The 27,788-nt window shown below is 48.5% G+C and overlaps 3 protein-coding genes and 1 pseudogene across 3 annotated transcripts; 3 read left to right on the top strand and 1 right to left on the bottom strand.

Moving 5' to 3' along the window:
- The first annotated feature begins 7,382 nt into the window (after positions 1–7,382).
- Positions 7,383–7,985, top strand: LOC100587665 (histone H2B type 3-A-like). The gene has a single exon (XM_003275149.2). The coding sequence runs from the start codon at positions 7,446–7,448 to the stop codon at positions 7,884–7,886; it is 441 nt and encodes a 146-aa protein (XP_003275197.2). The 5' UTR covers positions 7,383–7,445; the 3' UTR covers positions 7,887–7,985.
- A 5,573-nt stretch (positions 7,986–13,558) lies between these two features.
- Positions 13,559–14,387, bottom strand: LOC100587339 (histone H2B type 3-B). Its single transcript, XM_012506479.2, has one exon. The coding sequence runs from the start codon at positions 14,286–14,288 to the stop codon at positions 13,908–13,910; it is 381 nt and encodes a 126-aa protein (XP_012361933.1). The 5' UTR covers positions 14,289–14,387; the 3' UTR covers positions 13,559–13,907.
- A 119-nt stretch (positions 14,388–14,506) lies between these two features.
- On the top strand, positions 14,507–16,098 carry LOC100586992 (histone H2A type 3). The gene has a single exon (XM_003275147.4). The coding sequence runs from the start codon at positions 14,601–14,603 to the stop codon at positions 14,991–14,993; it is 393 nt and encodes a 130-aa protein (XP_003275195.1). The 5' UTR covers positions 14,507–14,600; the 3' UTR covers positions 14,994–16,098.
- Positions 16,099–22,412: 6,314 nt separating this feature from the next.
- Positions 22,413–23,356, top strand: LOC100586662 (annotated as a pseudogene).
- The last annotated feature ends 4,432 nt before the right edge of the window (positions 23,357–27,788 follow it).

Raw genomic sequence — 27,788 nt, forward strand, 5'->3', positions numbered from 1 at the left:
TGTATACTTTCTTCTCCATTGCCCTGAGCCCAACAATCCCTCATCTTGCAGGAGGCATACTCTGGTCTTCCACTGGAACAAAATGCCCCCTAGGGGTGATTTAAGAAGACGGCAGGATGCAGAATCTGAGGCTACGAAACAAGACTAGAAGACTTGGCTGGGGAGTCCAGTCTAGACTCAGGTTAGCTTTTCTGTTTTTTTCTTTTTTTTTTTTTTTTGGAGGCAGGATCTTGCTGTCACCCACGCTGGACTTCAATGGCACGATCATAACTCACTGCAGCCTCCTGCTCCCAAGCTCAAACAATCGCCCCGCCTCATCCTCCCAAGTAGCTGGGGGACGATAGGCACAGGCCACCATGCCTGTTAACTTTTTAAATTTTTTTTGTAGAGACGACGTCTCGCTATGTCGTGTCACCCAAGCTGGTTTTGAACTCCTGGCCTCAAGTGATCCTCCAGCCTCCTCTGGAGGACACAGATGAACAGGGACCCGGTGGTCAGCCCATTTTCCCATCCCGGCCTGGGAAAGAAGCGTCAAATGCACTCGGGAAAATAAACCACTTCACTTAATTAATGTCTTGAGCGGTTCTGGGAAAAGCGTTTCTGCGCAGTCCAGAGACCTGGACCTCCATCTCCAGCCTGCGCCCCACGGAGGCGGCACCGGAGCCGGCTTCCTTAGGTGTGTTGGTGACGTGCTGGGCGGGTCTGGCGGGCCAGCCTCGCACCTCCTCAGGCGCAACGCGAGTGGGCTCCGTCTTGGGTTCCTGCGCGATGGGGCAGCCCAGGCTCAGGGCATGCGGCGCCAGGGTGCTCTGCTTCACGGATGCCGGGGTACCGCAGTGCTGGGGTGCCGGACGCAAGGATGTCAGATGGGGTGCTGCTGGGATTATAGGGGTGGCCAGTTGCAGGGATGCTGGGGTCCCTGAGTGCAGGAGTGCTGGGCCTCGGGGGTGCTGGGGTTACATGGGGTGTGGGGGCAGAGGATATGAATGCAGGGGTGCAGTGGTACCCGAGTGCAGAAGTGCAGGGGTGCCGGGCACAGAGTTGTCAAATGGTGTGGTGCTGAGTTGACAGGGGTGCCAGGGATAGAGGGAAGCCCCGGCACCAGAGTGCAGGAGTGTTGGGATGCTGGGGCTGCAGGGGTGCCGGGGAAGATGGGTACACAGTGCAGGGGTGCCGCGGTGCTGTGACGCCCCAATACTGAAGGGTGCAGTATCCAGTTGGTTCTAAATTCATTCTCACCCGCCTCACACCACAAACCAATTGGCTAATGCGTCTTCTCGAGCTTTCCAAAGCCACCCTTCATTCCATTGCCTCTGTGCAACCCTCGGTTTTGTTTCTGAGTTTGGAATTTGTTGTATTTCAAGCACGTTTGCACCTTAATGTTTTCTCCCCAATCTTTGTATGTCACCAAGATTTCCCGACACCCGTGTGGCACAGGGATGAGGCTGCTTCGGGGTTTGCGGGGTGGAGGCCGGCTTGGCTGTTCCTCAGGGTAAATCGGGAATCAGTCCAGCTCCCCTCCCCACCCATCCCCCGGAGCCCCTCCCCCAACTCCTGCTCCCCTCCCCGCGACCCTCCCCCCACCCCCACCCCCCTTCCTCCCAGCGTCCCTCCCCACATACCTCTTGTCTCCCATCTGAGAGCCCCTCCCCTCCCAACCCGCCCCACCCCGGTACCCCCCACTTGCCCACCGCCTCCTGCACTCCCCCTGCACCGCTCCTAGCCCACTGTAGGGCACCCCTCTCCGCACACTCCCCGGCTCTCCCTTCCCTGGTGGAAACCACCTCTCCTGGTTAAATAATAAATATTTACTATTTATTACATAAAATTCCCTTATGTCTTGTGATAGGTACGTTGCCGGTTTCCATATCTTCTCCAAATGCTGCTTGAAGCCACCAGCTTCGCAGTCAGCAGCCCGTAAGATATTTAATTGCAGTACCTAAGAAGAGAAATCTGTGGTATAATATCAGCTTGGGGAGGGGAGATCACTGGCGCTGAAAAGCTTTTCGCCAAAAGCTACTGTAGGGCAGGAGCTGCCTCGCTGGGTGGACAGGGCCACCAAAGGCCGCCGTTCAGGTTACCCCAGACCCGCTGCTCAGGGAGCACGCCTCGGGTTCCCAGGCTGGCGCCCTCGCCCGGGCCTCGCCGCTGCTTCGCTGATTGGCTTTCATGCTCCTGCTTTGCTTCTGCATCCACACCACCTGTCGCTGGCATTTGCAGCTCTTTTGTAAGTGCTGAAATGCAACGGAAATGAGCACAAAAGCTCCTCCTGCGGACGTTGGGAATCAGTCGGTGTGCCTCCTAGCCTTGGTCAGAGGGCCTGCCCTCTTGGGCGTCAGGTCCCCTGGGGCACCGGCCTTTGTCCCCGGTGCTCCGAGCGCTGGGCTGGGGAGCCCCCAGGTGCTGGTCCTGCGCAACCCAGTGCCTTTAAGCAGGGTGGGGGCGCGCCGGGAGGAGGTTGCTCTCAGGCGCCCCAGGAGTCGCCCCTGATGGAGACGCGCCTTGGCTGTGGCAGGAAGGCCTTTGTCCATAGGATGTCAACTGGAAGCCCTGGGAAAAGAAAGGCTGCCCAAACCCTTTTTTCCTTCTTTGCAATCCTGCAAGCATTACGGAGGCCCCAGTGTTCCCTGCAGAACTCCACAGCACACCCTGTCATTTCAGCCACCCCCAGTTCCTCCGCCCTAAATCCCACAAGGTTCCCTCTAGTCCTTGAGAAGCCTGGAAGCCTGTCGTCTCTCTATCTGCAGGGTGCTGTCCCCCACACAGATCCCACTCTACCGGTGGGGTCTGGATGGAGCATGTGCATTTGCCATTGCAACGTGCAATTTTATTAAATGCTTAAAAAAAAATAGAGACAGGGGTCTCCCTATGTTTCCTAGGCTGATCTTAAACTCCTGGACTCAAGGGATCCTCCTGCTTGGATTACAAGCCTGAGCCACCGGGCCCGCCTGTGTTAAATGCTTGTTTGTAAGACTTAAAGGGACCTGGCTTCTTGGCTGGTGGGGAAAGCACTCACTGCAGGAAGCCCTTATCCTATTAGAGAAGGATACATCATCTAGAGCTGCACAAAAATCTAAGGTGTAAAGATGGGCTGATTTCATGCATTCAGTTATTCATTCAACACATTTGTGGACTGGCTTCCAGCCCAGGTACTGTACTCTAGAACAATTAAAGAAGTGCGGGGGGCAGAGGGGAGGTGTTTATTATTTTTCTTAGTCACCTAAACCTGGTCACTAAGCTAGAGGCCACTGTTTCTTTCTTTTTCTTTTTTCTTTCTCTTTCCCTGTCCTTCCCTCCCTCCATCTACCCAACTCTCCCTCTTCTTTCTTTCTTTCTTTCTTTCTTTCTTTCTTTCTTTCTTTCTTTCTTTCTTTTCCTTCCTTCCCTCTCTTCTTTTTTCCTTCTTTTCTTCACATGAGGAAAGCTTCAAGTTTACTCCATAGTGTCCGTCTGCCAATACATCATGTTGGTCTTGAGCCGAGACACTGTCTCAATTGGCTCAGGCTGTTCTAACAAAATGCTACAGAAGGGGAGACTTAAACAACAGAAATTTATCAAGGTCTTTGGGGGAAAAGAGACCCGTGTGGGAAACATAGAAAAACCCTGTCTCTACAAAAAAAAAAAAATTAGCCAGGCATGGTGGCACACACCTATAGTCCCAGCTACTTGGGAGGCTGAGATAGGAGGATTGCTTGAACCCAGGAGTTTGAGGTTGCAGTGAGCTATGAATCGTACCACTGCACTCTGGCCTCGCAACAGAGCAAGACCCTGTCTCTTAAAAACACACACACACACAGACACACAAAAGACATTTAATACAAATTGCACATTACAATTACACAACACATACATTTTGTGTCGTTATTTTCCCCCAAAGAGTGCTTATTATCCAAGGCTAGTAGTCTGATATCAGGGTGTCAGCAGGGTTGGGTTTTGTGAGGTCACTCTTACTGGTTTGCACCTAACCGTCTTCTCACTGTGTCCTCACATGGTGCTAGAAAGCAATATCCTAAAATGAAGACCTCAGAAGCAAAAAAAACTTTTCTCTGATCTCCTGCCTTCCTGTCTCAGTCCCATTCTCCCCCAGACTGACCGTAGAAACTAGAATCCCTCTTCCCCAAGGCAGGTCATAAAAACCACAACCCCTTTTCTCCAAAGCCAGACACGAATCCTAAAAATATTACTCTAACTCCTGCCTTTCTGTGCAAATGCTGACCATAAATTCTCTGGGCCACCTTGTCTGGTTGTAGGTCATAAGACTCCCATTCCACAGAGGGTCCTGTCTCATACCCAAGAGGAAGGAATGCCACGCAGAGAGGCCAAGAAGAATCTAGACAGACAGGCCTTGCTGGATGTCCCCATTCAGTGTATTAGCAGTAGATCCTGCCCAATCCTATTTCTACATAGCAGTCCATATTTTGTTGAACCTAAGCATTAAAATAGACAGCTTCTTCTGTATTCATTCTGAAGGCTTTTGTGTCACACAAAACTATGATCAAATAAATGTGTATGCCTTTTCTCTTTTAATCTGTCTTTTGTCAGGTGATTTTTAGCGAAACTTCAGAGGGTGATAGGAAAGTTTTTCCTTGGGCCCTGCAGCAGAGAGAAAGAGAAAAACAAGCTGTCTTGTGTCTCTTCTTCTAAGGGCATGAATCCTACCATGCCACTCCACCCTCATGACCTAATCATCCCCCAAAGGCCCCACCTTCTAACACCATCACCCTGGGGATGGGGGTTTTCAACCTAGAAATTTGGAGGGAACACAGACATTGAGTCCCTAGCAATCACCACCCATGAGAACCAGGGCTGATTTCCTGACACCACCAAGCAGCTGCCGTATGGTGGGCAGAGCAAATCCTAAATCTTAGCACCTGAAAGACATATTCTTACCCAAAGTCCTTAGAATGCCCACATCCTGTGTCACTCCAAGTTTTGTTTCAAACCTTTCCACACCAGTAGGAAGCCAGGAAGCCTTAGTAAGAACCTGGTGGGAAGACCAGCTTCTCACTGGGCAGGCAGGACCAAGGCAAGCAGTGCTATATACGTATATATATTAACATTTGTTAAAGCATTGTGAGGAAGACTTCATTCAGGACGATGGAGTAGGATTAGGATCATTGCAGGGGGATTCTGCAGCAGGGTAGAGAGGCTAGGCTCAACTCTGAGTACCGCACTGACAAGTGGAAATTTATAGACAGGAGTAGGGTAGATCAGTGGATAGAACAGTATTAAGAGTAGATATCAGGGCCAGGTATGGTGGCTCATGCCTGTAATCCCAACACTTTGGGAGGCTGAGGAGGGTGGATCACTTGAGGTCAGCAGTTTGAGACCAGCCTGGCCAACATGGCAAAACCCTGTCTCCACTAAAAATACAAAACTTAGCCTGGAATGGTCATGCATGCCTGTAATCCCAGCTACTCAGGAGGCTGAGGCGGGAAAATCATTTGAACGCAGGAGGCAGACGTTGCAGTGAACTGAGATTGTGCTACTGGGAGACAGAGCAAGATTCCATCTCAAAAAGAAGAAGAAGAAGAAGACATCAGGGGTGAGGGGGATTCTGGGTAAACCAACCTCAACGGGGCTCTTGCTGGAGGCAGGCAGGGTGATCAGACATCACCTGGGGATGGAGGATGAGGAACCCCATCAGATAGCACAGAGGGTGATCAGATATTCAGAATCGGGGTGCTGGTTAAACTGACTTAGCGGGGCTCTTCCTAAAACTGGATTTCACAAGAAAGTGCACAGATGGACCCAGGAGGAGGTTCTGGAGCCTGACCAGAGTTTGGCCAAGCAGAGAATCTTTGTCAAAGGGCTGTTTGAGAACTAAATTGAATCAAGTATCTATTAAGTGGTTACCTAGCCAGCTTTTAGTGAGCACTCTGGAAATGCTTGTTAAATCAACCACATATTTCAAAAGGAAACAGATAAAGTGCTTAATGCTGGGTATGCCCAAAGCCACTCAGGGAACCCACAGTCTCAAGATGCCCAGAAGACCTCAGAGGACAGACTTGAATGTAGAGGGTACTGCCTCAGCTCACAGGCTTATTCACAAGCAAATACTGACTGGGCCCCTGCTGGTGCCACACTCTGTGCTCTGGAGCCTCAGACATGAAAGCCACACCCTTCCTTGTGAATTAGGCTTAGTCAGCATGCTGGTGGGAGAGAAAGCTTCGTGCTACATATTTATGTGATGGATCTGCCCAGGGCAGATCTTTCTTTTCAGGCTCTTTTCAGGTCTTTCTTTTCAGATCTTTCAGGCTCTGCTGAGGTAGCCCAAGCTGCTTATGGCTGGATCAGTCCTAAGAAGGAAAGGCGCTAACAGTAATTAAGCACAAAATAGATGCTGGGCACCCTGCCCGCTGCTTCACACTCATTAATGCTCAGCAACGCTATCAGGTGGGCACTAGCAGCCTCATTTCACAGATGAGTGTATGGAGGTGTGGAGAGGTAAATTATCTGCCCCAGCTAGGGCAGATAAATGACCTCCGGACTAGGGCTTCTCAAATTGTAAAGTGCACACAAGTCTTTTTAAAATGCAAATTCTGACTCAATCAGATTGGAGTGGGCCCGAGATTCTGCTTTTTTAACCAGCTCTTCAGTTGAAGCTGAAACACACAACACCTTACGTTTCTTCATTGGGAATTAATATAATGGCGGGGAGAGGGGCGCAGCTCGGAGACAGTGCCGTCCATAAGCCTGCGCTCTGACGGAGTTAGAGCAATCACAGTACCCACCTCTCGGGGATACCGGGAAACAAATGCGATTGCCCATAGCAAGCCCTTTGCATTACGGCTGTCACTTCGAAGGGGTTTGGGCAGATCTTAAAAACAATAGGAAAGACTAGGTTTCATTTGAAACCCATTCAGTTTCTTTCTCCAGTTAAAACTCTGCCTCATGACTACAATTCCAATTGAAGTACCTTAGCATGTTTTCTGTACTATTTTCTGTATTTCCTAACGAACCGTTTGGATTTGCAATTAAATTCTGAGAAGAATGCATCTCTTTGGTCTTTGGAGGAATGGAGGTAAGGGCAAGAAATTAAGGTCGTTGCAAACTGCCATTCCCACCGCCACCTACCCTTCTAAATAAGCACTAACTACCCCTCCCTAGCTGTGGGCCTCAGAAAAAAAATGCCCCCATGTATGTGCCTCACAGCCAGAGAAGACCTCAATTTGGGGTTGCAACCGTTTTTCAGTTTCTCTTTAGCTACGTCCGGATCCGCTGCGGACACAAAAATCTCCAGGTTTAAAACAAAGGCTTTGAACAAAGATGCGCAACCTCAGCTCCTGCGCGCGGCGGATATGCCTTGGGATTGGTTGGACCACCGTCCAATAGGAAAGAAGAACCGGACTCTCCTATTTACAGAAATTCCTCCCAGTGGCGGCCGCGGCGTCAGGCCGTCCAATCAGACACTACAGATTTGGAGCCTTAATTTGAATATAAAGATGGCAAATAGCCCTGCCGCCCCGCATCCGCGTTCGTCTAGGCCCTCTGGTTACCTCGCCATGCCGGAGCCATCGCGGGCGGCTCCGGCTTCTAAAAAGGGCTCCAAGAAGGTCATTACCAAAGCGCAGAAGAAGGACGGCAAGAAGCGCAAGCGCGGCCGCAAGGAGAGCTATTCTATCTACGTGTACAAGGTGCTGAAGCAGGTGCACCCCGACACCGGCATCTCGTCCAAGGCCATGGGCATCATGAACTCCTTCGTCAATGACATCTTCGAGCGCATCGCCAGCGAGGCCTCCCGCCTGGCGCACTACAACAAGCGCTCCACCATCACGTCCCGCGAAGTGCAGACGGCCGTGCGCCTGCTGCTGCCCGGCGAGCTGGCCAAGCACGCCGTGTCCGAGGGCACCAAGGCTGTCACCAAGTACACCAGCTCCAAGTGAGGCGCGTCCCGGCGCCCCGAACCCAAAGGCTCTTTTCAGAGCCACCTCCAAGCTCAAAAAGGAGCGTGCCACCTGGTCTGGTTGTGACCTGTGATTCAATTGGAGTAATGGGGGAAGGTAGAGTGAGCCGTGGGGGCGCAAGTCTTAGAGATAAAATTAGGCTTCTTGTTTGTAATGGCATATTTCCTTTAGAAAGGCTGCGTTCGTGTAGTTTTGGCTACAGGCAAAGTCAGAGAGGGCGCAGTACAGGCGATTGCGCCATGGATCCCATCCAAAGATCTGTGTGTGGCGTACGCCCTGCGCGTGAGGAGCGTGGGTCACCTCCAGGAAAATCTTGTGCCACGTCCCGGCCCCCAGTGCCTCCTGGCGGCTGAGACTGGAGGACGTGCTCACTGAGGTCCGGGGTTGGGGGTGAGGGGGTTATCGCGCCGTCTGGGCGCAGGCGCTTGGGTCGGTCCTTCTCCCGCCCCTTTCCTTCCTCCTTAGCCACAACTAGACATTTTGAGCTTCTAGCCAAAACCATTTCAGCAGCGTTGCGCCTAAGCAGCTCTTTATGCCACGCCTTCCTGCTTGAAACATCAAAACAGCAGGCTCACAGATCTCCTTATCACTCAGCTAAAATTTCCCCAATTAAGGAATTCTCGCATTTTACCCCAAAAATGTGTGTGTATGTGTGCGTATGCATAATACACAGTGAAAGATTATTTTGAATAATGCAAATATAGTGCTTTTTAAAAAAATTTCAGCAAATCATAGGAAAAATAAGTATGATCTCTGGATGACACATTAAGTAAAAACTAAGGCATGCAGGCCTGACTGGGGCCCAGGCTGTCCTCCCTCTAAAAATACCCCATATCGGTGTCACCCCAACCACGAATACTTGAGAGCCACCCACGCTCTAAGCAGAAACGTTGCCTGGAATTAGGATTCGGTTTCCAGGCTCAGTTCCCACTGGTAGAGGATGCACTCTACCCAGGCTCAGTTCCCACTGCACACCCCCAACACAATGACAGCCACGCATTTATCAACATTTAACCTCTATGGTCTCATAAAGTATATCCATTTTCTTGGGTTAGTTTCTTCTTAAAGGGAGTTTTCTTTCCTCCAAATTCTTTTTGTAAATAGGCTTTATTTTTTAGAGCACTTTTTCAGAGCAATAAGCTTTTTTATTAGTAGTACATAATAGTTGCACATATTTGGGGGGTACGTATGATATTTTGATATATGCATAGGCATAACAATCAAATCAGGGCAATTGGGACATCCATCATCATATTCACCCCCTCTTTAGGTCCAGATCATTCCAATTCCTCTCCTCCAGCAATACAACTAATTGTTGTTAACTACAGTCACCCTACTTTTCTAACCAACACTAGATGTTACCATTTCTTCTAAGTGTATTTTTGTACCCATTATTCAACTTCATCTCCTCCTTTCCCCACCACTCTTCCCAGCTTCTGGTAACCAGCAATCAACTTTCTACCTTCATGAGACACATGTTCTTAGCTCCCACGTATGAGTGAGATCATGCAGTATTTGTCTTTCTGTGCCCGATTTGTTTTACATAACATAATGTCCTCCAGTTCCATCCATGTTACTGCTAATGATGGGATTTCATTTTTTTTTATGGCCAAATAGTATTTGAATGTGTAAATATACCACATTTTCTTTATCCATTTATCTACTGATGGGCACTAAGGTTGACTTTCTATCTTGGCTATTATAAATAGTTCTGCAATGAACATGAGACCACAGACATCTCTTTGATATACTGATTTCCTTTCTTTTGGGTATATACCCAGCAGTGGGGTTGCTGGATCATATGGTAAGTCTGTTTTTAGTTGTTTAAAGAATGCCCATACTTCTCTCTATAGTGGCTGTACTGATTTACATTCTTACCAGCAGTGTACAAGCCCCTTTCCCTGCGTTCTCACCAACATTTGTTATTTTTTTTTAATCAAAGTCGCTTTAATTGGAGATGATTCCGTCCAAATTATTTTATTTACTGCATAATAATGAGCAAATCTGACTTGAAATTTCCATCTGAGATGGGTGAGGGGCAATCTCTTAAATACATCTCAGATTGTATGCCAGTCTGGAGGGATTGTGTAGGCATACAATCTGACATGTATTTAAGTGATTGTCGCTCACCCATCTCAGATGGGTGAGATGAACCTTAGTTTAAAAATTCGGCTTAGTTTGAGAATCTTGGCATGTCTCTCCAACCCAGAAAATGCTTCCATTTTGTTGAGTGAGTCCTAATTCCCTTAGTATCCGTGGATTTTCACATATTTGTTGTGCACTCCCTTCATTTATCATTAACATTTGTCTTTCTCTGTTGTAACACTATAATTAGAGAAATGGGTTCTGGACACGATTGCTCTGAATTTTCTCCATTATAAAATCTCAGTAGCAAGGATACTGTTTTACCTTCTTTGCCTCTCCCTTAACATATCCCTGTCCTAGGAGAGACGGACAAATCCCATCCATTCTGGGCCTGGGGGGTGCTAATGCAGCAGGAAGAGACAGCCAGTTTCTTTTTTTTTTTTTTTTTGAGACAGAGTCTGGCTCTGTCCCCAGGCTGGAGTGCAGTGGCACCATCTCTGCTCACTGCAAGCTCCGCCTCCCGGGTTCACGCCATTCTCCTGCCTCAGCCTCCCGAGTAGCTGGGACTACAGGCACCCGCCACCACGCCCTGCTAATTTTTTTGTATTTTTAGTAGAGACAGGGTTTCACTATGTTGGCCAGGATGGTCTCAAACTCCTGACCTCGTGATCCACCCACCTCGGCCTCCCAAAGTGCTAGGATTACAGGCTTGAGCCACCGCGCCCGGCCGTGACAGCCTGTTGCTACTTCAAGTTTGTGCCAGGGGAATCAGAAGGACTGAGACATGAATTGACTGACGTTTGGCATTATCCATCACAAAATGCCTTCTTAGAGAATTACACTTGGAAAATGTCATGAAATGTTCATCTTGTGCCTTGATTTGATCTCTGGCACTAACCAGTGTTGTTGCCTTGTGCTAACACAATCATTCACTCTCTCCGCTGGAGGCTGGTTTTACTTTATTAAACCTATGTTTTAAGTTCATTAAGGTGGAGTACTATATGGGTCTGTGAGAGTAGTTTCACAACTGCAAATGTTTAAGGTATTGACTTCCAATCCATGCTAGTAGGAGGCTGAGGGCTTGGATGTTCCAGTCATTGGGCACCTGTTTCACAGTGGAGAGGACTGGATTCAACAGCTTTTCATACAAATCCTGTATTTCTTGAAAGTACTAAGGATGTAGACAAGTCCCACTTACTTTTGATGATGGATCACTGTTTAATATTTGGATTATAACTAGGGATGCAAAGAATTGAATAAAATGCCTATGACAAAATTGTCATTCCTGTGTATTTTTTGTAAATTTTTTTGAAGCATATAGCAAAACAAAACGGAATGGAAATGACCCCGTGCACTGCTAGCATTGTAACCATATGGAAATGATCCCATGCTCTGCTAACACTGTAACAATATGAACACTGCATGTGTGCAGTCATTGAGGCAGAAGGGAGAGGGGAGAAGAGAGTGGGTGCACCATCCAGCTCATTAAAAGAGTCAGTTCCACTAAAAGTTTATCTGTTTGATAATATCAAATTAGTTATGTTTTGAACAATTGTGTACCGTCGAGATGATTTTTCTTAACAGTGAGAGACTACCCAGAGGTATGCTTACATTTCAATGTAGACTTTTTTGCAGAGAACGATAATAGGCAAAAGATTGTTAAACATACAATAGCTATATTATGGTAGAGTGAAATTGTAAGGCAAATGGAGAATGGAAATAGGCATTCAGGAGGAAAAAAATCATCTGAAACATCGCATTGTCAAAGGAAAATTTGGTCGTGTATTTTATTAATTGATTATACTGTCATATTGATGTTCCAAAAGGCACCTTAAGACTGATGTGAGAATTTTGATTTTTAAAAAGTCCAATGTTGGTATTAGTATCTTTGCAACTATTTTAATTGAAAATAAAAATATTTTAGATAGCTTTAAAACATGCGAGGTTCTCAAAGATTCTTTTAGAGGAACCACGCAGGAAAAAAAGGTGGGGAGTAGGGGACAAAGCCGTTTTGGTCGAGGATGTTTACGGTGACCTTTCCTTCCCCATCCCAGGCACGCGACGGGTTCCCTTTGGAGAAATGACTTGGGGGAAAAATATTTTTCATTGAATTTTATTAAAAAATTATTTCTCGGCCAGAAGTGGCCCACGCCTGTAATCCCAGCACTTTGGGAGGCTGAGGAGGGTGGATCACGAGGTCAAGAGATTGAGACCATCCTGGCCAACATGGTGAAACCCCGTCTCTACTAAAAATTAAAAAAATTAGCTGGGCGTGGGTGGCGCACGCCTGTAGTCCCAGCTACTTGGGAGGCTGAGGCAGGAGAATCGCTTGAACCCGGGAGGCCGAGGTTGCAGTGAGCAGAGATCGCGCCATTGCACTCCAGCCTGGGCGACAGAGCAAGACTCCGTCTCAAAAAAAAAAATTATTTCTCATTTAACTTTATTGAATTTTTATTCCCTGCTGGAAAGGGTGACACAAACGCTCAATACTCCGAATTTTCACAACGGTTTGAGGAAGCAATTACTGGAAATCTTCTTTTTCTAAAGAAAAGCCAAGTCATGAAAACGTAAACGATGCCCTTTCCAGAGCGAAAACTCTTCGTGCCAAAGAGCTTTCCTGCGCCAAAATGGCACTCCCCAAATAAATGCCGTGAATTTGGAGGGGGTAGGAAAGGAATTCTGTGTTGCTAACGCCTCGCAGAAAATAATGTGGCTGAAGAGGGAGGCAGCTACATTTGCTCAGAAAAAGGGAATTCTTTTCCTCCTAAATTAACCCCTTCCCCCACCCCCACTCCCATAAGGGTTAAAGTTACCGGCAGCTGGGGTCGCTTATTACATCCGGCTCCCCCGCTCAGGGCGCTGCTTTGACGCCGTGCTTCGATTCGGTATCAAACATCCTGCCATCGCAGTATCCTGCCAGGAAAATATCCTCCCGGAATGTTCATTGCTTAAATCTAAACATGTCTGTCTGGTCCAGGCAGGGATGGAAAAGTCTTAAGCAAATGCAGAGCCAGGCACCACCGCCAGGGGAAAGTGACAACACCCATGGCCTCAGAGCCCGTGGTCTTGCGCCACGTCTGGCCTCGCCCATGGGGGGCGGGTAGTGTTGGGGAGGTTGGCACAGGGTCTTTTGGGGGAGATGACCCGCACCCCTCACCTGCACGGCGCACGCCAAGTTCAGCTGGACCAGGTCCTGAACCGGGCGCAAGCGCTCGGCATCCAGGAATGCACCACTTGCTTCTAAAAGACATTTGGGGCCGGGTGCGGTGGTTCACGCCTGTAATCCCAGCACTTTGGGAGGTAGAGGCGGATGGATCACCAGGTCAGGAGATCGAGACTATCCTGGCCAACATGGTGAAACCCCGTCTCTACTAAAAATAAAAAAAATTAGCCGGGCGTGGTGGCGCGTGCCTGTAATCCCAGCTACTCGTAAGGCTGAGGCACGAGAACAGCCTGAACCCAGGAGGCGGAGGTTGCAGTGAGCCGAGAACGCGCCACGGCACTCCAGCCTAGCGGCAGAGCGAGACTCCTAAAAATAAATAAATAAATAAATAAAATAAAAAAAAATCTCGTCGTGAGTTAATAGCTCTGTGCGGAGGGAGGGAGTGGAGAGGGGGGTCCTTGATCGCCTCCGAACATTACTGAGCTACATCACCTGAGCACTGTTTCTACCCCGATTTCTGTAACGAGCAGTTTTTCTCGTTTTCTGCCGGCGCGCGCGCGCGCGCGCACACACACACACACACACACACACACACACACACACACACGGCTCAGATTCGGCCGCACCCGGCAACCGCTAGGGTGCATGGAGACATATTAGGTTACATAACCCTTCACCGTGTTCGAAACCCTTTCTCGATCGTGTGGGTGGCTCTGAAAAGAGCCTTTGGGTTCAGGACGCCGGGGAACGCCTCACTTGGAGCTGGTGTACTTGGTGACAGCCTTGGTGCCCTCGGACACGGCGTGCTTGGCCAGCTCGCCGGGCAGCAGCAGGCGCACGGCCGTCTGCACTTCGCGGGACGTGATGGTGGAGCGCTTGTTGTAGTGCGCCAGGCGGGAGGCCTCGCTGGCGATGCGCTCGAAGATGTCATTGACGAAGGAGTTCATGATGCCCATGGCCTTGGACGAGATGCCGGTGTCGGGGTGCACCTGCTTCAGCACCTTGTACACGTAGATAGAATAGCTCTCCTTGCGGCCGCGCTTGCGCTTCTTGCCGTCTTTCTTCTGTGCCTTGGTGACAGCCTTTTTAGAACCCTTCTTGGGCGCAGGAGCCGATTTGGACGGGTCTGGCATGATGGCTGAGTCTCTCCAAACAGAAACGAGCGGCGCTCGGAGTAACTCTATTTGTACGTTTTGTATTCAGATGAAGGCTCAGGATTTGCTCACTTCTGATTGGATCAAACGTTGTTCTACGTCGTCGCTGGGAAAGGAATACGCAAATTAGGAGTGCCAGGTTCTTTTTCTGATTGGCTACCATAGCCATCCAATCGAAGGCCGCGGTCTAGCCTACCTCTCTACCATACATAAGGGCTCGCTGGCCTTCACCTCCCTCTTGTTTTCAGTCTCGCTTTTCGGTTGTCGTTGTGTTTTTTCCCTGAATAGGAAATGTCGGGTCGTGGTAAGCAGGGCGGCAAGGCGCGCGCCAAGGCCAAGTCGCGCTCGTCGCGCGCGGGGCTGCAGTTCCCCGTGGGCCGCGTGCACCGGTTGCTCCGCAAGGGCAACTATTCGGAGCGCGTGGGCGCCGGCGCCCCGGTCTATCTGGCCGCGGTGCTGGAGTACCTGACTGCCGAGATCCTGGAGCTTGCCGGCAACGCGGCGCGCGACAACAAGAAGACGCGCATCATCCCGCGCCACCTGCAGCTGGCCATCCGCAACGACGAGGAGCTCAACAAGCTGCTGGGCCGCGTGACCATCGCGCAGGGCGGCGTCCTGCCCAACATCCAGGCCGTGCTGCTGCCCAAGAAGACAGAGAGCCACCACAAGGCCAAGGGCAAGTGAGGCCACCCGCCGCCCCCGGGGCCCCTTTGATGGACATAAAGGCTCTTTTCAGAGCCACCTACCATCTCGAGAAAAGAGCCGCACTGATCCTGCAGTTCTTTATAGGCCAGAGGCCTGATCACCCTAGGCTCATGAATGAGCGCAGTGGCCATGGGGAAGGGCGCAACGGGAACCGAGACCCTGGGGACTGATTGGGCCGCATATACTCGTGAGGTGGGCAACGTGTTCTGTTAGCAGCAGGGAACCCTCGTCCACAGGTGGCCACCCCTTGCTCTTGAGTCCCACCCAAAACCTCTAGTAGGGTTTTAATAACGCTCACCGTAAAGGTGTCTTCATAATTACTAGTGACAAGTTCTCTTGACTCCGGCAAGGTTCCCGTGTGGTCATCAAGTACAGAATGCAATTTCTTAACGATTTATCTGATATTAAAAGTATTTATGATCTCTAAGTAGTTTGCACTTTAATTCTGAAGAGTAAGTCTATGGATTTCTATTTAAATTGCTAAGTTTTAACAATGTGAGCTCCACCATTGTTACGATTTAATGTATTTGGCTGGGAATTCTAAAGGTCATGAGGAAAGGTTCAGTACTTAAAAGGAACCAGATTAGTAGATGCTGAAAGGTATAAACCTTTTAAGAAGACTTAATTTGGGATAGGATAATTATTTAAAAGGAATTTAGTTTGTTTAATTCGGATTGGTCAAACATTAATCAAAGATCAATTGATTGCTAAAATCGGAGAACAAAATAATTTGTACACTGATTTTGAAAAGGAAAACTAAATTTGCGAGTTAAGCAAATTTAAAATGAGTATTGTTAGAACCAGATGAATGATGATAGCTGTGGACTTTAGGAAAATAACGGTTGGTAACTACATTTTTCCTTATAAAAAGGAGGGTTTAAGAGCGTCAGAGACCTCCAGGCAAATTAACTGAAATGGCTGTGTTAATAGCCCCTAAATCCTGGAGGAGAGAGATTCATTGATTTAATCCATGATAATCCCTTAAAAAATGTTTGCCACAAAATCAGATCTCAGAAAGTGTTATTCTCCTGTTGTTATCTGTACAGTTTTCATTAATCTATTTCTCAAAATATGGATGATTCCTTCTTTGTTTTTATTTTTTCTTTAATCCCCAATGTGATAGTATTTAGTTAATTGACACCTAACAATTGTATATTATATGGGGTACATAGTGATATTTTGAATACATTTATTATCAGATCACGGTAATTAGCAATTATTAAGTATTTATTGTAATAGTAAATACAGGCCAGTAAAATGATTCAGGAATATTATATAATTTATATTTACCCTGCTAAAATTGGGTCTACTCAAGTCAGGGCTTCCTGGACACCAGCTAACGACAAATCTGCATGTCTTTAGAAAATATCCCAGTGCTGTGAAACTATTGGAACCAAAAATTGGTAAGCAGCTGCTCCAACAGTGTGCATCTAAACAGCACAATATTCACAGTGTGTATCATGAGTGGGCACCATTTCAGTAAAACAAAACTGCAAGGACTGGCCAGGAGAGGGTGTAGCCTTCCAGAGATCTTTTCATTATTTTTCTTGTGAAAGCCTTCATTTTCAGTTGAAATTTATCTTTATGTATTTATATCTATGTAGGTCACTCTATCTCTTCAAATACCCTTTAGTGGTATTTAAGGTTTTTGCAGGGTCTGGGGGCTTAGGTGTTTCAAGTATCACCATGGATTTCCAGATTTTGTAAAAGGTGCTCAAATGGGGTGAAGGGGGAGGCAGCGTGGTGGGAGGGCTACTTTGGGGTAGCACTGCGTTTGTTATCGCTGAGGCTGTGGTGTTTCACACACAGTAATGAGCCACACAGGCTATTTAATTTTCAGATAATTAAAATTTAATACAAAGATGTAGTTCCTCAGTCATCCTAACCACATGTGGCCAGTGGATACCATGTTAGCACAGATACAGAATGTTTCCAGCATCACAGAAAGTTCCACTGGACAGCTCTGGTCTAAGATCTGGTTCTCTATCGGGTTATCTGATTCAGAAATGTAGTAAGTTACCCAGTGCTGCCTGCTTTGGTAAGAGAAAGCTCATTAGACTCTTTTTTTATTTTTATTTTTATTTTTTTAAGACAAAGCCATGCCCTGTGTCCCAGGCTGGAGTGCAGTGGCGTGATCTCGGCTCACTGGAACTTCTGCCTATGGGGTTCAAGTGATTCTTCTGCCTCAGCCTCCCAAGTAGCTGGGATTACAGGTGCCTGCCACCATGCCTAGCTTTTTTTTTTTTTTTTTTTTTTTTTTTTTTTTTTTTTTTTTTTTTTGAGATGGAGTCTCACATTGTAGCCCAGGCTGGAGCGCAGTGGCGTGATCTCGGTGCAGTGGTGCGATCTCAGCTCACTGCAACCTCCGCCTCCAGGGTTCAAGCAGTTCTCCTGTCTCAGCCTCCCAAGTAGCTGGGACTACAGGCGCCTGCCCCTATGCCCGGCTAATTTTTGTATTTTTAGTAGAGACAGGGGTTCACCACCTTGTTGGTCAGACTGGTCTCGAACTCCTGACCTCAGGTGATCCACCCACCTCGGCCTCCCAAAGTGCTGGGATTACAGGTGTGAGCCACCGCACCCGGCCACCCAGCTAATTTTTGTATTTTTAGTAGAGACAGGGTTTCCCCACGTTGGCCAGGCTGGTCTCGAACTTCTGACCTCAAGTGATCTGCCCGCCTTGGCCTCCCAAAGTGCTGAGATTACAGGCATGAGCCTGTAATGAAGCACCCAGCTTCATTAGACTCTTGCATAAAGAAGATATCACCGTATGGCCCTGCAATTCCAGTCCTAGGTATACATACCCAAGAGAAATGAAAATAAACATTTATTCACAAACATGTACACAAAAGCTCATGGCAGCATTATTCATGAAATACAGAAGGTAGAAAAAACCCAAATGTCCATCAGCTGAGGAATGGGTAGGCAGATTGGGATCTATCCAATTACAATGAAATATTATTCAGTCATTCAAAAGGAATGAAGCACTGACATACTACAGGGATGAACCTTGACGGCATGCTCAGTGAAGTAAGCCAGATAACAAAGGCCACAGATTGTCTGAGTCCACTGATACGAAATGTCCACAACAGGCAAATCCACAGGGACTGAAGGCAGACTGTTGGCTGCCAGGGGCTGGAGGAGGGGAGTGCCTGCCTAGTGGGGACAGGGCTTCCTTTAGGGGTGATGAGGATGTTCTGGAACTAGACAAAGGTGGTAACTGCACAATATTGTGAATGTACTAAATGCACCTGAATTGTGTACTTTAAAATGGTACATTGTGTGTCATGTGAATTTCACCACTCGATTTTTTTAAAAATCTGAACCTAATACACGAATGTGTACCAAATCATCACAGTAACCAGGAGAACAAGAAGGAAAGGCAAGAAAGCCTGGGGTCCCAGAAGGGCTGTGAGGAGGGTAGACCAGATGCCCAAGAGGAGAGAGGCCCATCCTAGTGCTTTTCAGGATGCCACTGGCCTACCTCAGCTATAAAGACGGGGAGCAGGGACTGCCCTTGGTGCAGCGGCAGCCATCACTTGGGGACCTTGTGGAGAGAAGAGGACCCTCTTGGTGGCTGTGGGCAACTCATCTCCGCAGGACTGGCTGTCTGTCCGTCCTGTGGATGCATCGTGACCTTTCCCTGCCCACTGCATTCCCTGCCCGCTGCACTCCCAACATGCACCCACCTTCACTGGAAGTTTGCTCGTCACACTTCACACATCCCTATGGGCAGGCACTTTATGGAGGAAGAAGAGAAAAGGAGATATATCCCAGGGGGAGGATGCAGCTGAAGCCAGCCTCAAGAGTAACCCACAGAGAGAGCTTGCAGTTTTGCAGAACTCTCGGCTTGGCTCAGCTGTGTCCCGCATCCCTCTCCTCCTCTCTCCTGACCGTGGGTCTCTCCCCAGCCCCAGCTGGTCAGTTCCCACATGCTCAACACCAAAATGTTCAAGTCTTCCAACTGAAAAACAAAATGAAACGAAAAAAACAACCACCCTCTTCCCTGCAATTTCTTCCTCTCCTGAGATGCTGCATTGAAGCGTTTGTGATGCCAGTCCTTCAGGGAAGCAGTTTTGGGTACCTGCTCTGACCCCTGTCCAGTGTGGCTCATGCGGAACACATCCTCGTTGTCCCTGTCTGTTTGTTATCCCGTCCCACAGGGGCCCCGACTCTGATCGCCAGAGTAGGTCTTGGGCCTGCCTAGAAGAGTCTAGTTTCCTGCATGCCGCTCACCAAGCGTCAGGGGCAGTGGGATGCTGGCCACATCTGTCCCACCGCTGCCTGGTGGCAGCTGCTTCTGTGCAGGCGGCTGGGGATGCCAAGTCCATGGCACCACCTGGTTTCCAGACCCTGGACCCAGCAGCCACCCCTCGTGGAGCTGCCTTTGGGCCCCAGGCCACCTTTGTTGTCCAGTGGGCTGTGCTCTCAGCCCACCCATGGCCCTGAGTGGGCCCTGCTGGTCACCTGCTGGCCAGGCCCTTCCAGATCTCTCCTGCCAAGATAGCAAACCAGTCCAAAGCATTGTGGCTGGTGGGCCTGTGGGGCCGGGGTGGGACCCAGGCTTCCCGGACAGCAGGTGTCTGGTGAACAGGCTAGACCTGGCTCCTGGGCATTCGCCACCCACTGAGGGCCAGTGGAGGGTCAGGAGGGGTCAGGGAGGGGTTCAGCTGGTGGGTGAGTCAGGGAAGGGTCAGTGGAGGGTCAGAAGGGATCAGGGATGAGTCAGCTGATGGGTCAGGAGGGGTCAGCCAGAAGGTCAGGGATGAGTTAGCTGGTGAGTCAGGAAAGGGTCAGTGGAAGGTCAGGAGGGGTCAGGGTTTGGTCAGGGAGGAGGCATGAGGGGTCACCCAAAGGGTCAGGAGGGGTCAGCTGGTGGGTCAGGGAGGGTTAGGAGGGGTCAGCCAGAGCATTAAGAAGGGGTCATCAGTGACTCAGCAGTGGGTTGGTGGTGGGGCCAAGGCCTCGCCTGGAAACTGCTCACTACCTCAGGCTGCACGCTGGGAGTCACAGCAAGTCAGCAGGCCGACCTGGTGTGGTGTGCTGAGGGACAGCTCCAAGGCCGTGTGTGCCAGGGCAGGGGTACCTCTCACCACTCACCACAGGTCCTGCGGGCTCCACCCTGACACTGCCTTTTTCCCATGAGCTCATCCAAACCACGACTTGAGTGACCACAAACCATGGACTGTGGACGTTTCCCAGAGTTCCAGGCTAATACTCGCCCTCTTGATACTTGCACCTGTTCAAGGGGCCTGACTTCACCCTGCAGAGAATCCCACAGAAGGTTCTCCATGCCCCAGCCCCATCCAAACACTGAGACTTCCCTGAGTCATCCCCAGCCCAGGAATGGCTCCATCCTTCTTTGGTCACTCAGTTAAGTAAAACAGACAAATGAAAGTTGTCCATGCAGGCTGCTGTAACAAAATACCACAGCCTGGGAAAGTTACAGACAACAGGGTTTAGGGCTTGCAGCTCCGGAGGCTGGAGTACAAGATCCAGAAGTAAGTCATAAGTAGAGCTTGTGGGCCTCAAAGGCAGAGGCGGTCACAGGACCAAAATACTGAATATGCAGGAGACAGTGAGTAAATAGAAGGCCTCAGGGCACTAAACATTGATGATTGCTAAGTATATAAGCACCACTAATATGCAGGATCACTAAATATACAACAGAAAGTCACCAAGTATTCATAGTCATAAAATATACCAGGGACGCTAAATATTCAGGATCACTAAATACATAGGAGGAAATAAATATTAATGATCACGAAATATACAAGAAGCACTAAATATTCAGGATCACTAAATATATTAGAGACATTGAAAATCCAGGATTGATAAATGTATGAGAGGTACTAAGTGTTCATGATCACTAGGTATACAAAGTGCACATAAATATTCACGGTGACTAGGTGTACAAGAGGCACTAAATATTCATGATCACTGACTATACAAGAAGCACTAAATATTCAGGATTGCTAAATTTACGAGAGGTACTGAATACTTATGATCACTATATATACAAGATGCAGTACGTGTTAGATGTTAATGATCCCTAAGTATACAAGAGGCACTAAATATTAAGATAAATAAACATGAAGCTTAGGTATCTGGGATGACTAGATATGCAAGAGGCACTAAATATTCAGGACAATGCTAAGTATACAATAGGCACTGAATATTCAGGATAGGCCAAACAGGCCTGGCTCATTTGAGGCACTTTGGGATCACCATTCCAGTCCACCTTTCTCTGCGGCATGGCCAGGACAGCCTGTGTCTCAGTGGCCACACCTGCATGCCATTGCCTGGCACTCTTGCTCTCGCACCTGAGCCATGGTCTTCGTAAGCAGGACTTTATCCTGGGAAAAGTCTGACAGCAGAGAGAGACAACACCTATGGACACATGCACCCAGGATCGGGGGGCGGAGAGGAGTAAGTTGACTCACCTAGTGTAGGTGTGACACTCTTACTCTAAAATTGTGAGCCCTTCCATGCCACAACCTGTAGCTTCAAGGGGACTTTTCACAAGTCCTCCGGGCACAGCAGCTGTTGGAGGCGACCCCAAGGCAAGGGAGCCCAGACACACTGCTTTCCATCCAATCACCACTTTACCTCCCTTCGTGGCACTGAGTGGGTGACTGTCATGTCACTCCTGCCACAAGCCGAGCTCTGGCAAGGCAGGAGAAACCCCGCCTGGCTGCATTCTCAAGGACACCTGCAAAGCGGATCAGCGCAACCAGTGGGACCGTCCCTGAAGGTGTGCGGGGCAGCATGTTTGTGCATGATAGACTTGCCATCATCACAGTTTTTTTTTTTTCGAGACAGCGTCTCAATCTGTTGCCCAGGCTGAAGTGCAGTGCAGTGGCAACAATCACAGCTCACTGCTGTCTCGACCTCAAGCGATCCTCCCACCTCAGCCTCCTGAGTAGCTAGGACTACAGGCAGGCTCCCCAAACCCGGGTAGTTTTTTGTATTTTGTAGAGACAGTGGTTTCATCATGTTGCCCAGGCTGGTCTCCAACACCTGTGCTCATGCATTCCTCCCGCCTTGGCCTCCCAATTACAGGCATGAGCCACTGTGTCTGGCCCTATCATCACAGTTATAAAACTGTCACATTTCCAACTCCAGGAGCTAGGCCCACACAGTCTCAAAGCCCTTGCTTCTTGGAAAACACCCAGAGGCCTCACAGGGCCCTACAAAGAAAAGCCCCACGCTCTTTGTTGTTGAGAATGCTTTATTGGTCCCTTTTTATTTTTTCCCAGCTTTATTGAGGTACTGTTATCGGAAAGGGGTCTCGATCCAGACCCCAAGAGTGGGTTCTTGGATCTCATGCAAGAAAGAATTCAGGGCAAGTCCATAAAGTGAAAGCAAGTTTATTAAGAAAATAAAGGAGCTTTTCACAAGATGGCACTGAAAGCGAAGAAGGAAACTCCTGCCCTTCCTAAAGCTGAAGCCAAAGCAAAGGCTTTGAAGGCCAAGAAGGCAGTGTTGAAAGGTGTCCACAGCCACACACACAAAAAGAAGATCCACATGTCACCCACATTCTGGCGGCCCAAGACACTGTGACTCCGGAGGCAGCCCAAATATCCTCGGCAGAGTGTCCCCAACAAGCTTGACCACTGTGCTATCATCAAGTTTCCACTGACCACTGTCTGCCACGAAGAAGATAGAAGGCAACAACACACTTGTGATCACTGTGGATGTTAAAGCCAACAAGCACCAGATCAAACAGGCTGTGAAGAAGCTCTATGACATTAATGTGGCCAAGGTCAACACCCTGATCAGCCTGATGGAGAGCATATGTTCGACTGGCTCCTGATTACAATGCTTTGGATGTTACCAACAAAATTGGGATCATCTAAACTGAGTCCAGCTGGCTAATTCTAAATATATGCATATCTTTTCACCATTAAAAAAAAAGGAAGAAAGTGAATGAATAAAAGAATGGCTACTCCATAGGCAGAGCAGCTCTGAGGGCTACTGGTTGGCCACTTTTATGGTCATTTCTTGATTATATGCTAAACAAGGGGTGGATTATTCATGCGTTTCCCAGGAAAGGGGTGAGCAATTCTTGGACCTGAGAGTTCCTCCCCTTTATACACCATATAGGGTAACTTCCTGATGTTTCCACAGCGTTTGTAAATTGTCATGACGCTGGTGGGAGTATCTTTTACTTATAATTAATGATAATTAATTTATTATAATGAGCAGTGGGGATGACCAGAGGGCACATTAGTCGCCATCTTGGTTTTGGTGGGATTTGGCTGCCTTCTTTACCACGTGCTGTTTCATCAGCAAGGTCTTCGTGACCTATATCATGTGCCGACCTCCTATCTCATCCTGTCACTTAGAATGCCTAACCTCCTGGGAATGCAGTCCAGCAGGCCTCAGCCTTATTTTACCCAGCCCCTATTCAAGATAGAGTTGCTCTAACTCAAATGCCTCTGACAGTATGATCCACAAATAAAGCTCATACATATTCAAGGTGCACAGCATGATGTCTTGGTACATGTCACGTGGTGAAATGATTACCACAGTCGAATCAATTAACACACACATCACTTCATGTGGTTACCTGTGTGTGTGTGCATGTGTCTGTGTGTGCAGTGACAACATGTAAGATCTACTCAGTAAATTTCATGTCCATGATATATTATTAACCAGAGTCTCCGTGCTGTGCTTCAGGTCTCCAGAACTACTTATCTTATAGCTGAAGCTTTGTACTCCTCCTCACCCAGCCCCCTACTTTTTTAGATTCCATATATAAGTTGGCTCATGCAGTATTATTTGTCTTTCTGTGCCTGGCTTATTTCACTTAGCATAATGTCCTCTGGGTTCATCCATGTTGTTGACATGGTTTCCTTCTTTTTTAGAACTGAATAATTTTCATTATTATAGTATAGTATAGCATGTAACAATAATATCTATACCACATTTTCTTTATTCATTCACTGATGGACATTTAGGTTGTTTCTGTATCTCAGCTACTGTGAATAGCGCTGTAATGAACATGGGAGTGCAAGTATCTCTTTATGACAGTGATTTTATTTCCTTTGGGCATAATCAGAAGTGAGATGGCTGGATCAACAAAATTAAAAGGCAACCTATGGATGGGTGAAAACATTTGCAAACCATACATCTGGTAAGGGGTTAATATCCAAAATATATAAGAGCTCCTACAACTTAATACAAAAAACAAAACCAAAACAAGAACCAAATAACCTAACTTTAAAAATAGACAAAGGATCTAAATAGGCATTTTTCCCAAGAAGGCATGCATATGGCCAACAGGTATATGAATAGGTGTTCAACATTACTAATCAAGGAGGGTCGGTACGGTGGCTCATGCCTTTAATCCCAGAGGCTGAGGTGAGAGGATTGCTAGAGCCCAGGCTTTGGAGACCAGCCTGGGCAACATAGGAAGACTCCGTCTCTACAAAAACTTTTTAAAAATCAGCGGGGCGTGGTGGTTCCTGTGGTCCCATCTAGTCCAGAGGCTGAGACGGGAGTATCCCTTGAGCCCGGGAAGTCTAGGCTGCAGTGAGCCGAGATTGCACCACTGCACTCCAGCCTGGGCCACAGAGGGAGACCCTGTAGCAATAAATAAATAAATAAATAAATAAATAAATAAATAAATAAATTTATTTCAGGAAAATGCAAATCAGAATCAGAATGAAACGTCTCCGAACACCTGTTAGAATGGCTAATATCAAAAAGACAAGAGACAACAAGTGTTGGTCACGATGTGGAGAAAAGGGACCCTTCGCAGGCTGTTGAGGGGAATGTAAACTGGTGCAGCCGTCACGGAAAATAGGACGGAGGTTCCTCCAAAAACTCAAAACAAGGTTCAGTCTTTCTTTTTTTTTTTTTTTTTTGCTGAGCACAGGGTACTTTACTGATGGTACACTGAGGCCCCCTTCTGCTTGCCTGTGACCACCCTTCTTCCAACCCTCCAGCTCCAGGTCCCCTCTGCTGCCCTTAGACGCGGCGTCTTCGCACTCTGGGCCTTACCGCGGCTGCTCCTCCAGGTTTGCTCTCCAACTGCAGCCTTCCCTGTCCTGCGCGACCACCGGCCTCCTGGAAACCCCTCCAACACCGTGCCATCACCTCACGTTTACTCTCACCTCCTCCTCCACTAAATTGCAAGCTCCAGGGAGGCATGTTTTCATCTGATGCGTTCACCCCAAGTACTCACAGCTATGCCTGGCACATAGAAGATGCTAAATGGGTATTTGATGAACTTAAAAAAAAATTCAAAGGATTCCTTTCCTCTCTGGTCAATGGAAGACGGAGAAGGAATGAAATTGAAATTCAATAGCTTAACAAAGGGCGGGAGGGTGGTGTGCTGACCGCCCCACCCTACGCTGAGCCCCAACCCACCCCGCCCCGCCCCCACGGGATCCTTTTCTACAAGGGTGAGAGGAGCTGACTCCGGTTTGGACTGGAAGAAAGTTTCCAAGAAAATAAAATTAGTGGCCCAAGCACAAACCCCTCCTCCGCCCCAAGCAGTTTCTGAGATGTGTCCCAGCAATTGCCCAGGGGCTTGGAGGGAGCGGGCATTTTCAGGCTGCACAGAGGCCATCTGGGGAGAAAGTGTGCGGCTGTTTTGCTGAAATGTAGAAAGAGATGTCCTTTGGAGCCCAGGACGCAGTTTCCGGCTGGCAACCCGAGGTTGCGTGCAAGGGGCGGGTCCTTAGGCATGAAAATGACCCTCCCGGCCGCAACGGCGCACAGGCCCAGGGCCGCTGAGCCCCTCCAAGCCGGGATCGGTCTTGGAGACCTGCGCGATGGAGCGGACAGCGGGACTGGGAGGCTCCGCAGTGCAGGGTGTACAGCTGCAGAGGAGCTGGGGATACAGGGGTGCGGGGTGCAAGGATGCCAGGCGCAGGGGACGGTCACGGGTGCTTTCTAGTGGGTTGTGCAGGCTCAGGTTCCCAGCGCTGGGTAGTTGCGACTCTGCATAAAACGCTAAGCCTTTGAGGCCCTTAGTCATGCTCGGGGATGTCTCCCAATTGGTCAGTTCAAAACCTCTGGGCCAGGTTGCGTTGGTTGCAGATTCCGCCCTCTGAGTCTCCGCACGCTGCCGCGGGTCTGCTCCTCCCCCCGGGTCAGAACCTCCGACGCTCTCCTGGTTTTACACGCGTTAAGTTACTGGTTTCTTGCAGCATCGCGTGTTCCCTAGATACATGGGCTGAGGCTTATTCTTTCTGAAAGTGAGGGGTTTTTCCCTTGGGCTTTCCAGAGCCAGCCCGCGTGGAGAGTGACGAGTGACAGGCGCCTTTGTTCCGGGCTTGCATGGGTGGGACGCGCCCCCTCCTCAGCCGGGCGAGCCTGGCCCTCCCGTCGCCCCTTCTTAAGTGCATTTGTCCCGGGATCTCGATTTTGTTTACTCTTTCCTGCTTACACAGATACACACACACACCTAGACCTAAACTTTATATAAACAGACACGAACTTAAAGAAACAAAATCCCCATATGTGTCAACGCGCTCCTTTTTAACAAAATCAACAAAAATTCAACACAATGTTATTTCCATCCTTTTGTTGTCTTATTATTAGAAACGTGTATGTAAGGCCGGGCGCGGTGGCTCACGCTTGTAATCCCAGCACTTTGGGAGGCCGAGGCGGGCGGATCACGAGGTCAGGAGATCGAGACCACAGTGAAACCCCGTCTCTACTAAAAAAATACAAAAAATTAGCCGGGCGTGGTGGCGGGCGCCTGTAGTCCCAGCTACTCGGAGAGGCTGAGGCAGGAGAATGGCGCGAATCCGGGAGGCGGAGCTTGCAGTGAGCCGAGACTGCGCCACTGCACTCCAGCCTGGGCGACAGTGAGACTCCGTCTCAAAAAAAAAAAAAAAAAGAAACGTGTATGTTAACTTTCCTCCTTTTATAAATGAGGCATGTTCTAATTAACCATTTGTGTCGTTGTTTTTAGTGCTCAAATGGTCACACTGCAGCCCCAGGGAGGTATTTTCAAAACGCCGCTCTGTCCTTTTAGGGTCACCCTGATTGTTGGAAGCATCTTTGCTTTTGTTTTTGTTTTGCTGAGACGGGGTCTAGCTCTGCCGCCTAATCAGGCTCACCGTGGCCTCAAAACTCCTGGCTCGAGCGATCCTCCCGCCTCAGCCTCCCAAGTAGCTGGCACTACAGGTGAGCACCACAGCGCCTAATTGGTTTTTTGTTTTTGTGTGTGTGTGTGTGTGCGCGTGTGTGCGTGTTTTTGGTTTTTTTTTTGGTTTGTTTTTGTTTTGTTTTGTAGACGGGTTCTCCCTACATTGCCCAGGATGGCCTTGAACTCCTGGGCTCAAGCCATCCTCTAACCTCGGCCTCCCAAAGTGCTGGAATTACAGGTGTGAGCCACTGGCACCCGGCTCATCTTTGCTTTCTGACAGCAAAAATTTATTTCAGACCTATCATGGGTGTTTTGTTTTGTTTTGAATTTTTGTTTTTTTGACTCCAGATGTGGACTTAACCACACTCCAAGGAGTTTATGTTGTTCTTCATGAAAATTAGTATTATAGACAAAATTGAAGCTGGGAATCAGCTACTTTTGTCTCTCTTTTTCACTGTTCTCTTTTTTTTTTTTTTTTTTTTAGATGAAGTCTTACCCTGTCCCCCAGGCTGGAGTGCAATGGCGCAATCTCGGCTCACCGCAACCTCTGTCTCCTGGGTTCAAGCAATTCTCCTGCCTCAGCCTCCCAAGTAGCTGGGACTACAGGCGCTGCATCACCATGCCTGGCTAATTTTTTGTATCTTTAGTAGCGATGGGGTTTCACCATG

Source organism: Nomascus leucogenys, chromosome 5, assembly GCF_006542625.1.
Source record: "Nomascus leucogenys isolate Asia chromosome 5, Asia_NLE_v1, whole genome shotgun sequence".
NCBI classification, from domain to species: Eukaryota; Metazoa; Chordata; class Mammalia; order Primates; family Hylobatidae; genus Nomascus; species Nomascus leucogenys.